Source organism: Podarcis muralis, chromosome 1, assembly GCF_964188315.1.
Source record: "Podarcis muralis chromosome 1, rPodMur119.hap1.1, whole genome shotgun sequence".
Taxonomy (NCBI): Eukaryota; Metazoa; Chordata; class Lepidosauria; order Squamata; family Lacertidae; genus Podarcis; species Podarcis muralis.
In genome coordinates, this window is record NC_135655.1 from 46,776,769 (window position 1) to 46,797,310 (window position 20,542).

General features: G+C 42.8%; 3 protein-coding genes across 3 annotated transcripts; all 3 read left to right on the top strand.

The window, feature by feature from the left end:
- Positions 1-461: 461 nt before the first annotated feature.
- Positions 462-3,505, top strand: LOC114594847 (disintegrin and metalloproteinase domain-containing protein 20-like). Its single transcript, XM_028725021.2, has one exon. It carries the CDS (start codon positions 1,254-1,256, stop codon positions 3,336-3,338), a length of 2,085 nt encoding a protein of 694 aa, XP_028580854.2. The 5' UTR covers positions 462-1,253; the 3' UTR covers positions 3,339-3,505.
- A 5,892-nt stretch (positions 3,506-9,397) lies between these two features.
- LOC114593075 (disintegrin and metalloproteinase domain-containing protein 20-like) lies at positions 9,398-12,116 on the top strand. The gene is given in 2 exon segments (XM_028721608.2): positions 9,398-12,069; positions 12,071-12,116. Coding segments are annotated over 2 exon segments (2,268 nt in total). The 5' UTR covers positions 9,398-9,847.
- Positions 12,117-16,491: 4,375 nt separating this feature from the next.
- On the top strand, positions 16,492-18,911 carry LOC114594857 (disintegrin and metalloproteinase domain-containing protein 21-like). Its single transcript, XM_028725033.2, has one exon. The coding sequence runs from the start codon at positions 16,492-16,494 to the stop codon at positions 18,661-18,663; it is 2,172 nt and encodes a 723-aa protein (XP_028580866.2). The 3' UTR covers positions 18,664-18,911.
- The last annotated feature ends 1,631 nt before the right edge of the window (positions 18,912-20,542 follow it).

Sequence of the window (20,542 nt, forward strand, 5' to 3'; positions counted from 1 at the left end):
TTTTATGGTGTTTTTATATTTTGCTGAAAGCTACCCAGAGTGGCTGGGGAAACCTAGTCAGATGGGCAGTGTAATAATAATAATAATAATAATAATAATAATAATAATAATAATAATAATATTTTCAAAATGGTGTGTCAGCTGCAGAGCTCAGACATGCATGTGTGGTCAGCTTGGAGGCATAATGAAGAAAGAGAGATGCCTAGGCAGCAAGGACGTATATAGTGCTACAGCTTCCTGCCAAGGCAAACAAAGGAAGGGATCTCACAGAGTTCTCTCTAGAAAATTTTGGATGAAAGCTCTGTGAGTCTCAGCCCCATCATGTGTCTATCTCACAAAACATGAATGGTTGCTTTGGGGTGCAATAATGTACCAAAATTTCACCCAATGTATTTTAGAAATCTGTCAATTTGTTTTTGTTATTGCAGTATAAACATAAATATTTAAATCATCTCTCGTAAACCAACTTGTAATTCACAAAAGTATTTACACAATAATATTGCAGAGTAAAGGATACGCAAACCTACGTATTTCCTAAAGATACTTATTTGGCATTTCCCCCTGCCCATAAGAAATTTGTCATTTTCTTGCCATTCTTTTCATGCCTTTTTTGTGTATATGTCAGGGATAATGTAAATTTAGTGGTTAATGTACATAACAACCAGACATTCAAACACCTCTGCACTGCTGTTTGAACTTTGGAAAACCAGAGGTTCAAAAAGCATCATGGGGCTGTTTCAAAGCCCTTAGCAAACAGCCTTGCACTTCTGCTTTAAACATCCAAATTCCAGAGGTTTAATGCAGCAACATGAGGCTGCTTGCAAAGGGCTTTCAAACAGCCACACTTTAAAGTCCTTCAACTCAGGGCTTCAAAACACAGCAGCATCCCCCGATGTCACTATAATGCCAGGTGACTGATGGGTGGGCAGCCCTACTCACCTGTCAAATTTGATATCTCCCCATTGGCAGGCCAATGTGGTCTCCCAGCCAGAAAGTATTTTCCACCATTGCTAGACACCCTCTGTTGTTATTTTCCCATTCTGTTCCATCATGGATACTTCAAACTCCGCCCACATTCCAAAAAGTGATTCTACTCACTGTTGCTATGGTCAGAATCATCCTCCTTCTTTATCCCACATGCAGTCTCCTTCCAGTCTTGCTACAGGCCCACCTGCAGCTACAGAGGGCTTCCTTGCCCTGTATAAGAAGCTGGAGTAGAGTAATTTAGCAGAAATTTTTGTCTCTTGGTGGAAATGATCAGCAATTCTGCCAGCTTGTTAATACTGATACTACGGAATGCCCTGGTTGAGGCTGCAGGTCAGACACCACCGAAGGGTTATAGGTATGCCTCTTATGAAGTGACCACTCCTAGAAAACTGACCTATGGTTATGGACAACAAGAACCCAGTGATGTCACCTACCTGCTGCAGATTGAGGGGCAGGGTCATGTGGTGCAGCTGAAGCAAAAGAGGGGTATTGTCCCTAAACAACTCCCTGTCATCACTTACAGTAAGGAGGGGGACCCCCAGATGGACTATCCTTTCATCAGAGATGACTGCTTCTACCATGGCTTTGTACAAGGCAAGCCTTCCTCTTGGGTTACCCTCAGCGCTTGTTCAGGGTGGCTCAGGGGTGTGCTGCACTTTGAAAATAACACCTATGAAATTGAACCTGTTCAGGTATCTTCTGCTTCTCAACACGTGGTGTATAGGTTGGAAGAAAAGGATGGGGCTATCCGCATGAGGTGTGGGTTAACAGAAGAAGAGCAAAGCCATCAGTTGGCCATGATGCAAACCACAAGGAATATATTGACCCACAGTGCTGCTGGTGAAGGCTGGTGGGGACACACTAGGTATGTGGAGGTTGCAATTGTGGTAGAACATGAACGATATGTCAAGTTTGGCAGAAATGAAAGTCGTATTGTTATGCAAGTTCTGGATGTCCTCCACACTGCCAATGCACTATATGAGCCATTTTCTGTTGAATTGTCTATATCTGCACTGGAGATATGGTCAGAAAGGAACCTCATTCAAGTTACTAACAGTATAAATGACACACTTAAGAGTTTCTCACGTTGGAGAACAGCCTCACTAGTTAAACATATAAAGAATGATGCTGCTCACCTATTTGTATATAAGAGTTTTGGAAGTACATTTGGATTAGCATACATAGGCACAGTTTGTAGTACCCTTTGGGCATCTGGTGTTGAATCCTATATGACTTCCAGTTTGTTCCATATTTCTAACACATTTGCCCATGAATTAGGACATAATCTTGGCATGCAACATGATGGAAGATACTGTACTTGTGATCGACATGCCTGCATTATGGCTGCAGATCAAGCTAACGCTGATAAATTTAGTAATTGCAGTTATAAAGATTATTACAAAATAAGGAACTCTCATTGCTTGTTAATTCCACCAGACCCTTATAGAACGCAGAAAATCACATCTTGTGGCAACAAAGTAGTGGAAAATGGAGAACAATGTGACTGTGGTTCAAAACGTGAATGTAAGTCAGATCCATGTTGCCGATCTAATTGTATGCTGCGTTCTGCTGCTACTTGTGCTTTTGGACTTTGCTGTGCTAAGTGTCAGTATCGTCCAGTTCATTCTGTTTGCAGACAGAATGTTGGCCGCTGTGATCTTCCTGAATACTGCAATGGGACTTCAGAATGGTGTCCTGAAGATGTGTATGTACAAGATGGTGCCCCATGCGGGGATGGTGCATACTGTTACCATGGGAATTGCACAACCCATGACAGACAGTGCAGAATGATATTCGGCAAGAAAGCAACAGCTGCTTCAGAGGTTTGCTTCAAAGAGATGAATGCCCGAGGTGATCGCTTTGGCAACTGTGGCCTTAGACATGGCACTTATAAGAAATGTAATGCTACCAATAGCTTGTGTGGTCGAATTCAGTGTGATAACATTACGAAGTTACCTTCTTTGAAACGACACAGCACAATATTTCAAATACCCATTGGCAATAGGAAATGCTGGGGTACGGACTACCACATTGGAATGGAGATACCTGATATTGGAGCAGTGAGAGATGGGACTCCTTGTGGCAAGAGGATGATGTGTATTAATGGGGAGTGCAAGAGTGTGTCCCTCTTGAAATATGATTGTAATGTGACAAAATGCCATAATCGGGGAAGATGCAACACTTACAAACATTGTCATTGTGATTATGGCTGGGCTCCTCCAGATTGTCTCAATGAAGGCTATGGTGGCAGTATTGACAGTGGCCCCCCTCCACCACGCAGGATTGGCTACAAAGTAGGAATTTTTATAGGAATTGTATCTATCCTTTTCCTTCTGTTGGTGTTGGTTTAAGGGAAATGGACTGAGAAACTAATTTAAAAGACTGAGTTCAAGATTCCTTCAAACTGAATCTAAACAGGAGTAAAACCCACAATAAATCATGGAAGTCAACAATGCACATTGTATAAAAAATATACAAAGAAAATAATAGGCAATATTTTACAAAAATGTAACTTTGAGTCTGAAAGCTTTTGAGTATTATTATTTCACTACCTTTTGTGGAGTTACTCTCCTTAGCAAATCAGTTTATGAAAATCTTGGTCTCATCAACAGGTAAGAAACCTGCTTTTTATCAAGGCTATCTATCCTCTAATCCTCTGAAATGTTGTTCCACTAAATACCGAGGGAAACATCTGCTTTCTGGAATGGATAACTGCACACTGAGCAAAAGCCACATTTCCCAATATCATTATTTCCCCACAGAAACCTTCATAAGCACTGCTGCTATGCGAATGCCTCTTCCCAATACACGTTGTGCATCATAACACACATAAGATGATGCTATAGCATCCCCTGATCTATCAACGCTGGAGCCAGCAATGACCCAACTACTTTAAGTCTTACAGGCAGGTATTTTAGTCGCTCACACAGCCCTCTGGGACAATGGAATAAGGGATCAAGATGTGGTTCTGACGAGAGGTGCTAAACCTTCAGCCACACACATTGAAGGGAAAGATGAGCAGTGAAAGGGAGGAGACAGACCATGCAATAAAGGCAGCCACAAACACAAACTGACAGCATTCCTGCTCCAGTGGCTCACTCCATATGGCAGTGATGGGGAACGAGACACCCTCCAGATAGTGTTGGATGATCAACCCCCAGTTAAAGATTTTGGGATTTGTAGTCCAGCAATAACTGGAGGTTCCCCATTCTTGCCATAGAGCATGGGGTTGGGAAGCAGAATATGAAATTTTGAGCTGCACCAGGAAGAAAATGACCTCATCTTTTTCATGCCTTGCAAAAAAAGAAGAGAAAATATTGAGTCAGGAGGAAAAGAGAGTTCCAAGATCTCAAACGCAGACTGCAAATACAACAGGGAATTCCATAAGTACTTAACAATCTGACACATCATCAACCATTTGCCTCTCTCACTCCTGCACCCCAATCATAGATGCCAGGAAACTCAGGGGCTGGAGGAAGAGGAGGCCTTATTTGTAGAACTGCTTGTGTTGGGAACAGGTGATGATAATCAGTGGGTCAGATGTTGAGCTCCCCCATGTGGGCCATTTTGACAGGTGGGTAGCAAAGGGTGGAGGCTCGCCCTGAATTCAGGTACACTTAAGCAAACCAGGAGAAGTACTGCATGAACCAATAGTCATGCATGTACCAAAGAGTCCTGTTGACCCACCTTCTCTCAGCAATCCATATGACCAACCTTCCCCTGCTATTTTGTCCAACAGGCAACCCTCATGGCTGGCATCCTAACAGGCTTAATTTACCCACCCACCCCCATTTCTCCCTCTCTCACATCTCCCTGCTACTCCCTCCTGCCCTTGAGGGTTGCTCCTGTAAGGCTAGCAATGGCAATATTTATAGAGTGGAGTGCCTGGCTTCAACCAACACAAAGCTTACCTGCCTATGGAGATGAGAGTGTCTCCTCTGTGTGGATGCTGTTGCTTCCCACTGTCGAGGAGGAATAATGTTGGAGCACTGCAGTATAGGCAAGGCATATGGCAAAGGTGGCGGTATGAGAAACTTCACAATGTATAATTGTTATACACTCCAGGCAGTTTGCAAAGATCTGTTTAGTGAATTTTTTAAGGGTGTTTTTTTTATTGTGAGATATTACTTGGGTCACACACTGCTGTGGCTATTTCTGGGCAATGGTATCTCCTCACTGTCTTTTATTGTTTATCCTGTTTGATCTGGTGACTGCACATTTAAAAAAATTTCTGTGATTTTATCTGTAGTGTTTGTTGTTCAGAGACATGTTTATATAAATAATAGACAAATAAACATTTGAAAGCACTAAATTGATAAATCCAGTTGTCAAATATTAGCTATAGCAACCTAAATTTGTTATTACTTCAATAGTTATTACTTCCACTACTGTGCCTTGCAACCCACATCTTCCTGATAGAGCCTATGCCTGTGTGTACAGAGAAACAGATGCTGCCAAATGGTTAAGTCTGGTACCGCACTCTTATTGTAAGAAACCCAAGATGCACCCTGTGAAGGAGGCTGATTTGCATGCTTGGTGGAGCTGTAACATATGCTTAACTTTAACTGTTGATATATGTTCAGCAACAAATGAGTGCTTGGGACACGTTTGCCTCCTCTCCAATAACCCTCAATAAGTTTTAAAAGAGCTCATTTCACCCTAAGCACAAGTGCCCCTGGCAGTGCAAGGGTTAAATTCTGCTGAAGATTAAAATGGTCTTCCTTTGTGAAATGAAGATTTGTTGCTTGCTGTTAGATGTACTATTGATGTGCCGAGAGCTTGTGTAAGTACTATCAGCCAAGATCACTATAAGTGGGCACTTTCTTCCTGGCTGAAATCTCTACCAAGAAGGAACGTGTTTGAGTCACATCGACATCTGGGATCTCACCTGCATTTACAATTGGCTGATGGTGCAAAGACCAGAAGTTGCTACAGGAATGATTTGCTGCTGCTTGCTGGTTGGAATACAAATCTGCACCCGTCACTGATTGCCTAAAGTATTTGAAATGCACCCAGATTAACATACTGGAGATATTATATTACAACACTATCAAGTTTATGCATCTTCTTGCAAATTACAATGGACCCCACATCCCCACATCATGACTGCATCCTTGAATCAACCATGAATAAACAAAGTCAAAGGATTACACTGAAACCTTGGGAGGAAGTGGGCAGTTTTTAACTTTGGGACAACTTTATGGTTTTGTCTATTTTACCAGTCTCTTGTTAATGTGGTTTGCTAAGCTGAATAAATATGGTCATTTGGGCCACTTCAGGTAAGTGGAGATGGAAGAACTGCTATCCAAACATCTTTTGTGGGATTCTAGGTTTTACGGAATGAGGGTTTGACCTAGTTCTAAATACAATAGGAAAATAATTCCTAGTTACTGACATAAGGGTTATATCTGCATATTCCCATCTACTTTCAGAATGTTAGTAAATAGTGAAAGTGGAGGTCCCCATCAAATACATGCTATGTGCATACCCCAAATCCTGCATGCCCTACATGCCTATGTTTCTACTGTCAGTTTATTGGACTCTCTTCCATTTCTTGGTCCTTTGCGTCTCAACTTCCCATTGCATTTAATTTGCAGTCCCAGTCGCAATGCCTCCCCTCCCAGCATGTGACCAAATTGAGATGTAATAGACCAAACGTGCACAGACAGTGGTTTGGATTAAAAATGGCCACAACTTTATTGATCACAGGTATAGGTGGAATTTTGGCTCAGGCATTGGGTGTATATCCATTCCAGCCTTATAATAAATAATAATAATAATAATAATTTATTATTTGTACCCTGCCCGTTTGGACTAGGTTGCCCCAGCCACTCTGGGAAGCCTTCTGCCAGAGGTGCTGGAACATTTTCAGGGTAGTGCCAAAGATTATGGCCTCACCAAGTTGCTGATCTAGGGTCACCGCTGAAAGCTCTATGGCCCATCAGTCTCATTCTTGGCTTCCGGACAGATACATCCACCGAGATCTGTCTAATGGGTAACCCGGAATATGTTCCTGGGTCAGGAGAGGGTGATACACCACTTTACCCAAAACCTGAAGACTTGGATTCCACCCAGTGCTTTAATCACTAAAAGTTGTGGTGTTTTGCTGTGGGGAAGGCAAAACCTCAAGACGGTCCAGTTCATCTGCAGGCAAATTCCTTCCCGCCTAGCAACCATAGCAAGGAAGGCATAAGGAATCAAAATCAGTTAGACGGAATACAACCTAAGGAATAAAGCAGGGTTAAAGCAGCAACCTGAAAAGTGAAATATGGTTAAACATTATAGGACATTGACCTACATATGTAAAAAACAATTAAATAAAAGGGAGGAAGGGTAAGATTGCTCTTTGGCCGACAATGCTGCAGAAGGCAAGTGCAGAGAGCTCTTTTAAGGTGTTGCTGCCTGGTGCAGGCATGGCAGAAGCCAATGTTTGGCTAGCCAGCAAGGCACTGCCCAACTGGTGGGGCCTCTGATTGGCCCCTTTGAAGCTGGGGTTAAGAAGAGAAGTTCCAGGACTTCCGGGTTGGCGCCATCGCCGAATGGCGGACTCCCTCCGAGCTCCGGAGGGAGCCTGCTCGGCAGGGGCTGGGTCCTTCCGCGCCGGCGACGCGGGGACCCTTAAAAACCACGGGCACGGAGACCGTGGACATGGGTGACTCGGCTGGCACCGTTAGCGCCCTCCCGACTCGTGAAGGAGCCTTTTTAAAGGCTACGGATCGGGTGCCAGGGAGTGGCGTGGTGCTTTGAGTCCTCTGCTTTCCCTGCCGAGCGAAGCCGCATGCCATCCGGTGGAGAGCGCTGACTTCTTCCATTGAAAATTCGGACTTTTAACAACAACCCGTGAGTAATTGGGAAACCGGGTTTAAAAGGAGAAAAAAAGGAATCTTTTTTCGGATTTGGCACGAGCGGGGGGGGGGGGATCCAAAAAGGAAGTCAGTCCCCCTCCCTACTGTAAACATTTTAAAACAAGGACTGGGTAACCAAGGTCTAGAAAGAAGCGTATTTCTGACAAAAATTAAGAATTCCATGATGGAAAACTACAAGAACTGTGCTGGAGGAGAAGAGTGGAGGGAGAAGGAAAACGTAACCCCCCCTGGGAACCGGGGCGATTTGTGAGAGAGCCTGGCGAAAAGAGACGGAGACTTTGACAGCTGTCAAAGTAGCTGTCAAAGTCGGAAAATTTAAAGAGGACTCTGCTATGAGGACTTTGCTAGTTAATTTCGTTACAATTTGCTACGATTTGGATACAAAATGTTGAAAATATGGAACAACAATCGGTCTTTTGGATCAGAGGAAACAAAGCTACTACAATCCCCCTAGAGGGGTTTCGGGACATTACAAAGATGGTCGTAAGTGGAAAAATACTCTTGGAATTGTACAGGACCTGTTATTTCCTGGGAAAGCTGCAAAACTGAAACAGTATTTTGTCTACAGGGGTGTTTATATTAAAGGAGACAATAGAATTTTCTATTGAAGAAAGGAAGGGACTGAACGTAAGTTTTTGTTCCTGAATAACAACAACCCCTGTAGAGCTACTAAATTTCTGAATTAGAACGTTTTAGCAGCGGAACAAGACAAGAAACTGGACTACAACATGGAAAGAACAATAGGGGGAGCCTTAAAGACCAAGGAAACTAAAGGCCCTTAGGGGCCGTTTTTGGATTGGAGATTTGAAGTTAAATACCATAAAAATAACTTTAAAAAAACTGGCAAGGAACTGGGGGAAAATCTGATTATGGATCTAAGATTTCCAGGCAGACAACAGACAGACTGATGGACATGGGGAATTTAAACCGGGGAAGGGGGGGGGGAGATTTAGAATCCAAAGGCTGTGTAACTATTTTCTGAATTTTTTTATATATATACTTTTTATCTTTTATATCTTTATATAGTTTTTTATACTTTGTTGGGGCGTCTTTATTAAAAAAAAGGGAATTCGTGGAAGGAAAATGGGGTGGACTTTGGGGGGAGAATCTTTGACTTTTATCTAAGGTAATGATGATGCATAGGCGCCGACTCCATGGGGCTTGAGGGGGCCCGAGCCCCCTCAAAAATTCGTTTGGGGGGGCTCCGCCCCCCCAATAATCTCCGGCGCCCCTCCAGCAGAGCGCCATCGCCGCCCCTCCCCTAGCCCAAAATGCACAGGGAGGGGCGGGCTGCATGCCTCCTGCCCTCCCTCCCGAGCAAAAGCTCCACCCAGTTTCCTTTGGAGCTGATTAATAGGCGCAGCACGCTCTCCCCTATTCGCTCACGAGGAGGCGGCGCCACTTTATTTGCATATTCATGAGCTTATTTATTATTCATGAGCTTTCCCGGCCCCCCCCAATATTTTTTATAAGTCCGCGTCCCTGTGATGATGACTGTATAAATTTAAATCTGAATATTGGGTTAAACAAATTAAGTTTTAAATTGGGAGTGAGAGCTTGTAGAACCAACGTTATGAAAGGGGAATATGGTAGGGATGGGGGAGGGGGGAGTCCCAGAAAGTGGATAATGAAAGTAAGGTTTTAAATGTATTTTATTTTTGTTTTACTTTTTCTTTCTGTATTTTGGAAATTTCAATAAATATGATTTAAAAAAAAAAAAAGAAGAAGAGAAGTTCCACCCTGAGAACATGCTGGCTGGGGGAATTCCCAAAACAGTTGACAAACATGCATGAGTTGACAGCCAGGATGGCAGCAGAGAGCGAGGGGCTGCAACTGCTGCCCACCTGAAAAGAGTGAGCACCCATTTCTTCCTGTGTCCCTTTCACCCAGCCATCTCTGCAACATCTTTCCCTTTCCACCATGTGCTTCCCCATTCTCCATTCTATTCCTTCTCTGATTCTCCAAGCTCCACCTACATTCTAAAGGTAACTGCAATGACTGTTGCTATGGACAGAACCATCCCTTTCTTTGATGGTCTCATAAACAACCACCTTCTCATCTTTCTGGTCTGCTCTCAACTGTGGGAAGCTTTTGGGGCTGGGATAAGAAGCCAAAGCAGGATGCTCTGGAGGTTGCTTTCCCAGTCAGAGAAAATGACTAACCACCACACATGGCAACTGGTGCTGATCTTGTTGAATGTTTTGTGTGAGACTGCAGGTCAGAAACCACCACAAGGCTTTATGTATGCCTCTTACGAGGTGACCATCCCAAGAAAACTAGTCCCTAGGCATGGACAAGAACATCATGATGTCACCTACCTACTGCAGATTGAGGGGAAAGGCCATGTAGTGCATCTCAAGCAGAACAGGGGCTTTGTCCCTAAACACCTCCCTGTCTTCACTTACAGTAAGGAGGGAGACCTTCAGGTGGACTATCCTTTCATCAGAGATGACTGCTTCTACCGTGGCTTTGTACAAGACAAGCCTTCCTCATGGGTCACCCTCAGCACTTGTTCAGGGGGCCTCAGGGGTCTGCTGCATTTAGAAAATGACACCTATGAAATTCAGCCTGTGCAGAGATCTACTTCTCAACATGTGATGTATAGGTTGGAAGAAATAGAGGGTGCTGCACGTATGACATGTGGGTTAACAGGAGAAGAGCAAAGACATCAAGAGACCATGATCCAAAAAACAGAGAATATAGTGGCTAGGGGTGCTCCAGAAGGAGGTTGGTGGACACACACCCGTTACGCAGAGGTCGCAATTGTTGTGGATTACGAAAGATATGTGAGAATTGATAGAAATGAAACTGTTGCTGCTATGCGAGTTCTAGATGTCATTCATGTTGCTAATTCATTATATGAGCCACTTGGTGTCGTCGTGACTCTTGTTGGATTGGAGATTTGGTCAGAAAAGAACCTCATTGTGATTGATAACAACATTAACACCCTGCTTTCCAATTTCAATGACTGGAGAACAAACACCTTAAATAAACATCTAGAGAATGATGCTGCTCATTTATTTGTATATAAGGGCTTTGGACGTACGCGAGGATTATCATATTTAGGAACCATCTGTTGGACTGATCGGGCATGTGGTGTTGAATCATATGTTGGTTATAGTTTGTCTGATTTTTCTAATACATTTACTCATGAATTAGGACACAATCTTGGCATGCAGCATGATTCAAAATACTGTACTTGTGAACGACATGCCTGCATTATGGCTGCAGCTCAGGCAAACACTGATAAGTTTAGCAACTGCAGTTATCAGAATTATTTTGAGCTAAGGAACACTCCATGTTTGTTAATCCCACCAGAGCCTGATAAAATGTATAAACTCAAACACTGTGGTAACAAAGTAGTGGAAGATGGAGAGCAATGTGACTGTGGTTCACCAGATCAATGCAAGTTGGATCCATGTTGCCAGTCTAATTGCATGCTACGCCCAGGTGCCACTTGTGCTTTTGGACGGTGTTGTGCTGAGTGTCAGTATCTTCCAGCTCATTATGTCTGCAGACAAGAGGTTAGCAGCTGTGATCTTCCTGAGTACTGCAATGGGACTTCAGAGTGGTGTCCTAAAGATGTTTATGTACAAGATGGCACCCCGTGTAGTGATGATGTATACTGCTATCATGGAAATTGCACAACTCACAGTGAGCAGTGCAAAATGATCTTTGGCAAGAAAGCAACAGCTGCTTCAAAGGCTTGCTTCAATGAACTGAATGGTCGAGGGGATCGCTTTGGCAACTGCGGCCTTAGACATGGAATTTATAAGAAATGTAATGCTACGAATCTCCTGTGTGGTCGAATCCAATGTGATAATATTGACGAATTACCTTCTTTAGAGGAGCATAACACTATAATTCAAACACAATCTGGAGATAGACAATGCTGGGGTACTGACTACCACAGTGGGATTCAAATACTCGATATTGGAGCAGTGAGAGATGGGACTCCTTGTGGCACTGATATGATTTGCATTAATAGGCAGTGCAAGAGTGTATCCCTCTTGAACTATGATTGTCATTTCAAAAAGTGCCACTATAGGGGTATATGCAACACTTACAAACATTGTCATTGTGATTATGGCTGGGCTCCTCCAGATTGTCTCAGTGAAGGCTATGGTGGCAGCATTGATAGTGGACCCCCTCCACCACAGAATATTTTTAGCCCTAATTCCAGCACAGCAGCAATTATAGGAGTAATTATATTTGTTTTTTGTGTTCTTGTTGTTCTGGGTATTTATTTCAGGAAGCACTTGAGAGAAATGTTTGTCAGATTGAGAGAAAGAAAGCATGAGCAAGATATTAAAAAAGAAGAAAGTCCAGACTAAATCACAGAATTGAACAATGCATTGAATGTGCCAAACAGATGTGCATGAAATAATGGACCATATCATGCAGAATGTGGCACCATAGTTAATACACTTATTGGCAATGAGAACTGCTGGGGAACAGACTACCACAGTGGAAGGGTATACCTGATATTGAAGCAGTGAGAGATGGGACTCCTTGTGGCAAGAACATGATGTGTATTAATGTCGAGTGCAAGAGGGTGGTCCCTCTCGAAATATGATTGTAATGTCACGAAGTGCCATTATAGGGGAATATGCAACAACTACCAATATTGTCATTGTGTTTCTGGCTGGGCCCCTCCTGACTGTCTAAACCTGATATTGGAGCAGTGAGAGATAGGACTCCTTGTGGCAAGAGCATGATGTATATTAAGGGGAATGCTAGAATGTGCCATTCATGTGTAGATGAAGGCTATTGTGGGAGCATTGACAGTGGCCCTCCTCCACCAAACCAGGACACTGTCATTGCAGGAACTGCTGAAGGAATTGAATATGTTATTAGTGCTATAGCTGGTGTGTGCCTAGTGATGTGAGGTGAGAATATTCTTGAGAATGAGAATATTCTTGAGAATATTCTCTGCTAGAAAATTATCCAGAGAATATTCTCCACAAACTGTAAATTCAAATGTAAGAACCAGTTTTACAACCCACATTAAAAAAATCTAGTAAATAATAAGTCAAGCTGTGATATTGCCAGTGTAAGTAATGAAAAATGAGTTACATTACTGGGCATTGTGTCACTCATCATTGGCAGTTCTGAAATGTGAGCTACAGAATTTTTATTTTTAGTTTTAAAAATGCTATTCATTTAATTTCATGAACATTTGAATTTGTATGTATTTCAACTACAGTGGTACCTCAGGTTACATACGCTTCAGGTTACAGACTCCGCTAACCCAGAAATAGTGCTTCAGGTTAAGAACTTTGCTTCAGGATGAGAACAGAAATTGTGCTCTGGCGGCGCAGCGGCAGCAGGAGGCCCCATTAGATAAAGTGGTGCTTTAGGTTAAGAACAGTTTCAGGTTAAGTACGGACCTCCAGAATGAATTAAGTACTTAACCCGAGGTACCACTGTATATGTACAGTGGTGCCCCGCAAGACGAATGCCTTGCAAGACGGAAAACCCGCTAGACGAAAGGGTTTTCTGTTTCTGAGTTGCTTCGCAAGACGATTTTCCCTATGGGCTTGCTTCGCAAGACGAAACGTCTTGCTAGTCTTGCGATTTCCCCCCCGCTTCCCCCCCCCTTTTTCTAAGCCGCTAAGCCGCTAATAGCCTTTTAGCAGCTTAGCCGCTAATCCTTTAATAGCCGCTAAACCACTAATAGCGCTAATCCGCTTAGCCGCTAATAGGGTTGCTTCGCAAGACGAAAAAACCGCTAGACAAAGAGAAGCGCGGAACGGATTATTTTCGTCTTGCGAGGCACCACTGTAATAGCCTTTTTTCTATTTTGGTGTGACCTTATTATTAGCAATTCTATACCCTTGGTCATACAGTGTTTTGTTTTGTTTTTTACATAAAGTAGCTTTAATGCTTTATACACTTAAAGTACCTATACAATTGTGTGTAACAGCATGTGAAGTGGCCTTGATTTAAACAGTTGACATTTCTATATTTTTATTTATCAAAGAATATGAATTCACCGCATTGCCCCATTAAATAAAAGTATCTGTACAGTTTTTGTTTGCCATCTGAACAAGTTTACCCATAAATAAACATGTATATTAACTAATATCATTTCCAATGCATTAAAATGAATATTCTATTTTAAATGGAAATTCTCTAATATTCTCATTAATTGAGAATATTCTTCAAAAGATTATTCTCTAAAATTTAACATCACTATGTTTGCCTGTGTGTTTATTTGAGATATGGACTGATGCAATGCTGGAGAAGACAGGGCAAGAACCCATCCAACTGAACACAATCAGGAAGCAAGTGCACAGCAGATTACTGAACTGAACAATGACAGAATATATAAAAAGTGTGAAAGGGAAATATGCAGATATATTTGACTTTGCAAGTCTTTCACCAGTTCTTAATAATTGCATTTGGATGTACGGTAATTTGTATTCCTGTCACATCAGTATATGGAAATCTTGTGTTTATCAATAAGAGATAACAAGTGGAGTTCCACAACAAAACATTTCAACTGATTGCTGATGTATGTGTATGTCATCTGATTGCTTGTAGTTGAGGGTGGGTGAGAGCATAAAATACAGTAGTCAGTGATTTAATCTGGGTCATGTACAACGTATGTTTGATTTCTTTGAAAGGCAACTGGGTACTTAATTTGGTCTAGGAGGAGGTCTGAGAGGGCAATTTAAGTCATTTAGCGTTTGACAAGGAGTTTAGAGGAGGGTCTGAGGTTGGTTAGGATTTCCACTTAAAATCCCCCACACTTCAGAATGCGTCACATATAATTGTTATTAACTTATTCCCTCCTAACACAAACCCAGCTTTCACTGGCATGCAGAATCTTTGTGCTCATTTAGCACACTACCCACACTAGTGTGGGCTGTACTGGTAGGCTATCTCACATGAAACTTGGATGCACAGTGGCCTGCCTAAGCCCCCAGAGGTCCTCTTATTTGACTATGGATCATGCCCAATGCCCCTCCCCAACCACAAGAGATGGGAAGCTCAGTTGACTGGCTCCCTGCCAACTCAACTCTGACCACAACCAATTGACCAGGCTAGCCTGTACGTTCAACAAGGGTTGTATTCGACAAAGCAATAAGATGAATGGTTTATTAATACAAAGATTTTGCCTACTGGCCCAAATGTTTGATCCTATCTGAAGACTGTCTTTTTTTAAAAAAGGAATTATTTTTTGATAGGTTTTTCTAGTCATAAATAAATACATATACATTTTAAAGTCTGGGGGAGGCCGAGCTGCAGCAACTTTCACCCAGTATCACTTCTGCTGTATACTCATTACAACCTGCTGCTCCTCACATCCCATATTCTGCTGGTAGAGGTTGCTCCTGTTTATGTGCTACATGATTCCTTCAAATCATGTACCAAGAAAACAATGTGTACTCCCAGAATGTTTAGTAATGTGGCTACAGTGTATTTCTGTAAATGCCTACCACACATCTCTGTTACTCCATTGTCAGTTTCTCTGTTTTTTTTATCTGTTGCATCTCATGTTCCTATCACACCTAATTCTTCTTCCTGAAATGCTTTCAGCCAATCATCTTCAGGCACCTTTCCCTTTCCTTTGCCATTTTCCTCCATTTTGTTCTATCCATCACTGACCAAGCTCCATGCACATTCAAACTATAACCTACTCTCTCACCATTCTGCTCTGTCCTTTACCAAGCTCCACCTACATTCCAATTGTAAAGCTACTAACTCCTTGCAAGGAACAGAATATATTTCCTCATCTGCTGCCCATTCTGCCCCGGAGTGGGGTGCTCTAGAGGACTTTTTCCTATCAGACAAAGCGTTGATAATGATCCTATGGAGGAGACTCAGTGAGTCCAATGGTCAGACATTGCCTCAGGACTTTAGGCATAGCTCTTACAATGTGATCATCCCCATGAAACTGACCTCCAGATGTGGAAAACAAGAACCCCGAGACATTACCTAGCTGCTCAGTTTGAGGGAAAGAGCCATGTGCTGAAGCTCAGGCAAAAGAGGGGCCTTGTCCCTAAAAATGTACCAGTCTTCACTTACACTAAAAAGGGGTCTTTTACGGTAACTCCTAAGGTCCCAGGTTTTCCTGGGTGAGAACTTGACCAAGATCTAAATACAAAAGGGGGGGGGGCGAACCTAGGTACTAACCCATGGGTTATATCCGCATATCCCACATCCTCCAGTCTACTCTCAGAATATTAGTAAAATTCCAAAGAAGGTCCCTTCATCAAATGGATGTTTTGCACCTACCCCAAATCCTGCATGCCATACGTGTCTATTATTACACTGTCAACATATTGAACTATCTCCCATTTCTTGGTCCCCTGCTTCTCAACTTCCCATTGCACTTGCCTCTTCTTCCCATAACCCTTTAACCCAGCTATCTCTATTACACCTTTCCCTTTCCACCATGTGCTTCCCTATTCTCCATTCTATTATTTCTCTGATTCTCCAGGCTCCGCCTACATTCTAAAGGTAACTGCAATGACTGTTGCCAGGGTCAGAATCCTCCCTTCCCTTGTCTAGCTCACACCTTCTCATCTTCTTTCTGGTCTGCTCTCAGCTGAGTTGTGGGAGGCTTTGGGGGCTGGGATAGAAAGCTAGAGCAGGGTATTCTGGAGCTTGCTTTCCACTGCCAGGGAAAATGACTAGCCACCATGTGTGGCTGCTAGTGCTGATTTCATTCAATGTTGTGAGTGGGAATGCAGATCAGAAACCACCACAGGGTTTTAGATATGCCTCTTATGAGGTGACCATCCCAAAGAAATTGACCCCTAGATATGGAGAACAAAATCCCCATGATGTCACCTACCTATTGCAAATTGAGGGAAAAGAGCATGTGATTCATCTCAAGCAAAAGAGGGGCTTTGTCCCTAAACATTTCCCTGTCTTCACTTACAGTAAGGAAGGGGACCTCCAGACGGACTATCCTTTCATAAGAGATGACTGCTTCTACCGTGGCTTTGTCCAAGGCAAGCCTTCCTCTTGGGTTACCCTCAGCACTTGTTCAGGGGGCCTCAGGGGTCTGCTGCACTTAGAAAATGACACCTATGAAATTGAGCCTATTCAGGGATCTACTACTTCTCAGCACATGGTATATAGGTTGGAAGAAAAGGAGGATACTATCCGTATGAGGTGTGGGCTAACAGAGGAAGAACAACGTCGTCAAGAGGCCATGATCCCGGAGAGAGAGCATTTACCAGCCAAACGTTCTGAAAATGACTGGTGGACAGACTCCAGGTATGTAGAAGTTGCAATTGTGGTGGAACAAAAGCTATATATACAGCTTGGGAGAAATCAAACTTTGACCAGTGCACGTGTTCTAGAGATAGTCCATACTGCCAATGCATTCTTTAAGCCTCTTGGTGTTGTTTTGTCTGTAGCTGGCTTGGAGATATGGTCAGAAAAGAACCTCATAGCAATTGCTGATAAAATGTCACAATTACTTGAAACTTTCAATACTTGGAGAAAAAACACACTAAATAAACATTTACCTAATGATGCCGGTCACTTATTTGTACATAAGCTGTATGGACAGACAGCTGGATTAGCATTCACAGCAACAATTTGTAGCTCTCACTGGGCATCTGGTGTTGAATCTTATGTGGGTTACAGTGTGTCCTTTTTTGCTGTGCTTTTTGCCCATGAATTAGGACATAATCTTGGCATGCAACATGATGGAACATACTGTACTTGTGAACGAAAATCCTGCATTATGGCTGCTTTTCCAGATGAAGTCGATCAGTTTAGCAATTGCAGTTATAACGATTATTATAAACTAAGGAACTCTAACTGCTTGCTCACTTCACCAACAGCTGGTCAAAAAAATAATCTCAATTACTGTGGCAACGAAATAGTGGAAGATGAAGAGCAATGCGACTGTGGCTCACCAGCTAAGTGTAAGTCAGATCCATGTTGCCAATCTAATTGTAGGCTGAGTCCAGGTGCCACTTGTGCTTTTGGACAGTGCTGCACTAAGTGTCAGTATCTTCCAGCTGGAACTATTTGCAGAGCGAAAACTAGCAACTGTGATCTTCCTGAGTACTGCAACGGGTCATCACAATTGTGTCCTGAAGATGTTTATATGCAAGATGGTGCCCCATGCAATAGTGCTGTACACTGTTATCATGGGAATTGCGCTACTCACAGTGAGCAGTGCAAAATGATCTTTGGCAAGAAAGCATCAGCTGCTTCAGACAATTGCTTCAAAGTAATGAATGCTCGTGGTGATCGCTTTGGCAACTGTGGCCTGGGACTTGGAACTTACAAGAAATGTAATGCTGAGAATGTCCTGTGTGGGCAAATCCAGTGCACTAACGTGCAGACACTTCCTTCTCTGGTGGAACACCGCACCATAATTCAAACCTTAATTGGCAGTACCCAATGCTGGGGTGCCGATTACCACTTTGGAATGGATATAATCGATACTGCAGCGGTGAGAGATGGCACCCCTTGTGGGACTGGCATGTTGTGCATTAGTAGGGAATGCAAGAGCATGTCCCTCTTGAAGTATGATTGTAATGTGTCAAAGTGCCATAATCGGGGGAAATGCAACAACCACAAACATTGTCATTGTGATTATGGCTGGGCTCCTCCTGACTGTCTCAATAAAGGCTACGGTGGCAGCATTGACAGTGGACCAGCTCCACAAGGCATGAGTGGTACCGTGATAGCAATTATTATAGGAACTGCATTTGTCATTTTTGCTGCTATTGGCCTGACTTTGTTTTACAGGACTATTCTGCTATATCACTTAAGAAGACTGATTTCAAGAATCCATCCAATAGAATCAATGCAGGAAGTAAGCACACAGTAGATCAGAGAAGTGAACAATGCACTCGCTATATCAAAAACTGAGAAAGGAAATTAAGTAGAGTAATATGCAAAACATATATTTGTGTCTGTAAGGTTTTCATTAGCATTTTTAAACTGATCTTTGATGTAATTTATCTCTAGATAAAATATTGCTCTCACTGAAAAACCCCCACAATATGTATATATGTGTGCATATACATATACACATAAACACTTTCAAAGCTCTCTGTAACACCCATTTTTTAAAAACAAAACAAAACACCATGATAATGAATGACATAAAATAAGAACATAGGAAGTTGCCTTGTATTGAGTCAGACCTTTGGTCCATCTAACTCAGTATTGTCTACACCAGGCACAGGCAAACTTGGCCCTCCAGATGTTTTGGGACTACAACTCCCATCATCCCTGACCACTGGTCCTGTTAGCTAGGGATGATGTGAGTTGTAGTTCCAAAACATCTGGAAGGCCAAGTTTGCCTATGCCTGGTCTACACTGACTCCAGGATTTCAGACTGAGGTCTCTCCAAGCCTTACCTGGAAATGTTAGGGATTGAACCTGAGACATTATGCATACAAAGCAGATGTTCTACCACTGACCTAGGGTTCTTCACCATTATCTGGCAAAGAGATAGCTCAGTCAGTAGAGCATTGGATTCTTAATCTCAGGGCTGTGGGTTTGAGCCCTATGTTGGGCAAAATACTCCTGCATTACAAGGGGTTGAACTAAATGACCCTCGTGGTCCCATCCAACTCTACAATTCTACGAGATTTGGTCAACAATAAAATTACATTGAGAAAACAAATACATCATAAATGAATAGATCAGATTAGTACATCAACATTGCTGGTTCAACCTTCAGGGAAAGCCTGAGTGGAAAGATAAGCTTTAAGCAGGCACCTAAATGCCACTAGTACAGGAATCTTCTTGATGTTCACTGGAAGCATATTGCAATGGGCAGGTGCCACATCACTAAAAGTCCTGCTATTAATGAACCTAAGACAAACCTTGGGAGCAAACGGTACTACCAGGAGTGTCTCTCTTGAAAATGAAGTGACCACCAGCAGCATACAAGTGGTAAGGCATTCTTAGAAGTAGCGTGATGCCAAGCTGTTCAAGGCTTTATATACTAACAGCAAGACATTAAACTTGACTCAGTAGCATACTGGCAGTCAGTGCAGCTCTTTCAGTTAGGTGTTATATGCATGGCTGGCCCATCCATGAGGTGGGGGTGAAGCAGCAGCTTCAGGCAGCTGAAGCCCCCAAGGTGTTGTCCATCCACTCCGATGGACAAAATCTCATGAGATCTCATTGAGCTAAGATATTGGCACCACAGCTGGCAGAGGTGGGTGGAGCAGAGGGAGTGCTGGCAGCAATGCGGGCAAGTGGCACCATTTCACCTCAAGTGGCAAAATGGGATGCACCACCCCTGGTTATACATATGATATTAGTAGAGCACCCCTTTCAACAGCCTTGCTGCTACATTCTGCACTAAGCTGCAGCTTCTATATCAGCTTTAAGGGCAACCCCAGAGGGAGCATATTGCAGTAACCCTTATCTGGAGGTAACCATTAACTAGACTAGTATGGTTTTGCTATCCAGGAACAGCTATAGCAGACACACCTGCTGAAGCTGGCAGAAGACACTCCTAGTCACTGAAGCAACTTGGATGTCCAGTAACAAAGATGGTGCACCCCCAAGTTACATACCCGTTGCTACGAAGGGACTACAACCCCATCCTTAACAAGCAAGCAATTTGTTCAGCTCTGTTTCTAGACCTTTTCCCAGTCCACCACTGCTCCCAGGTACTACTGTGCCCAGTTCCTGCATGACAACACAAGATTTATGATGCCATGGAGAAACAGTAGAATGCAGAATAG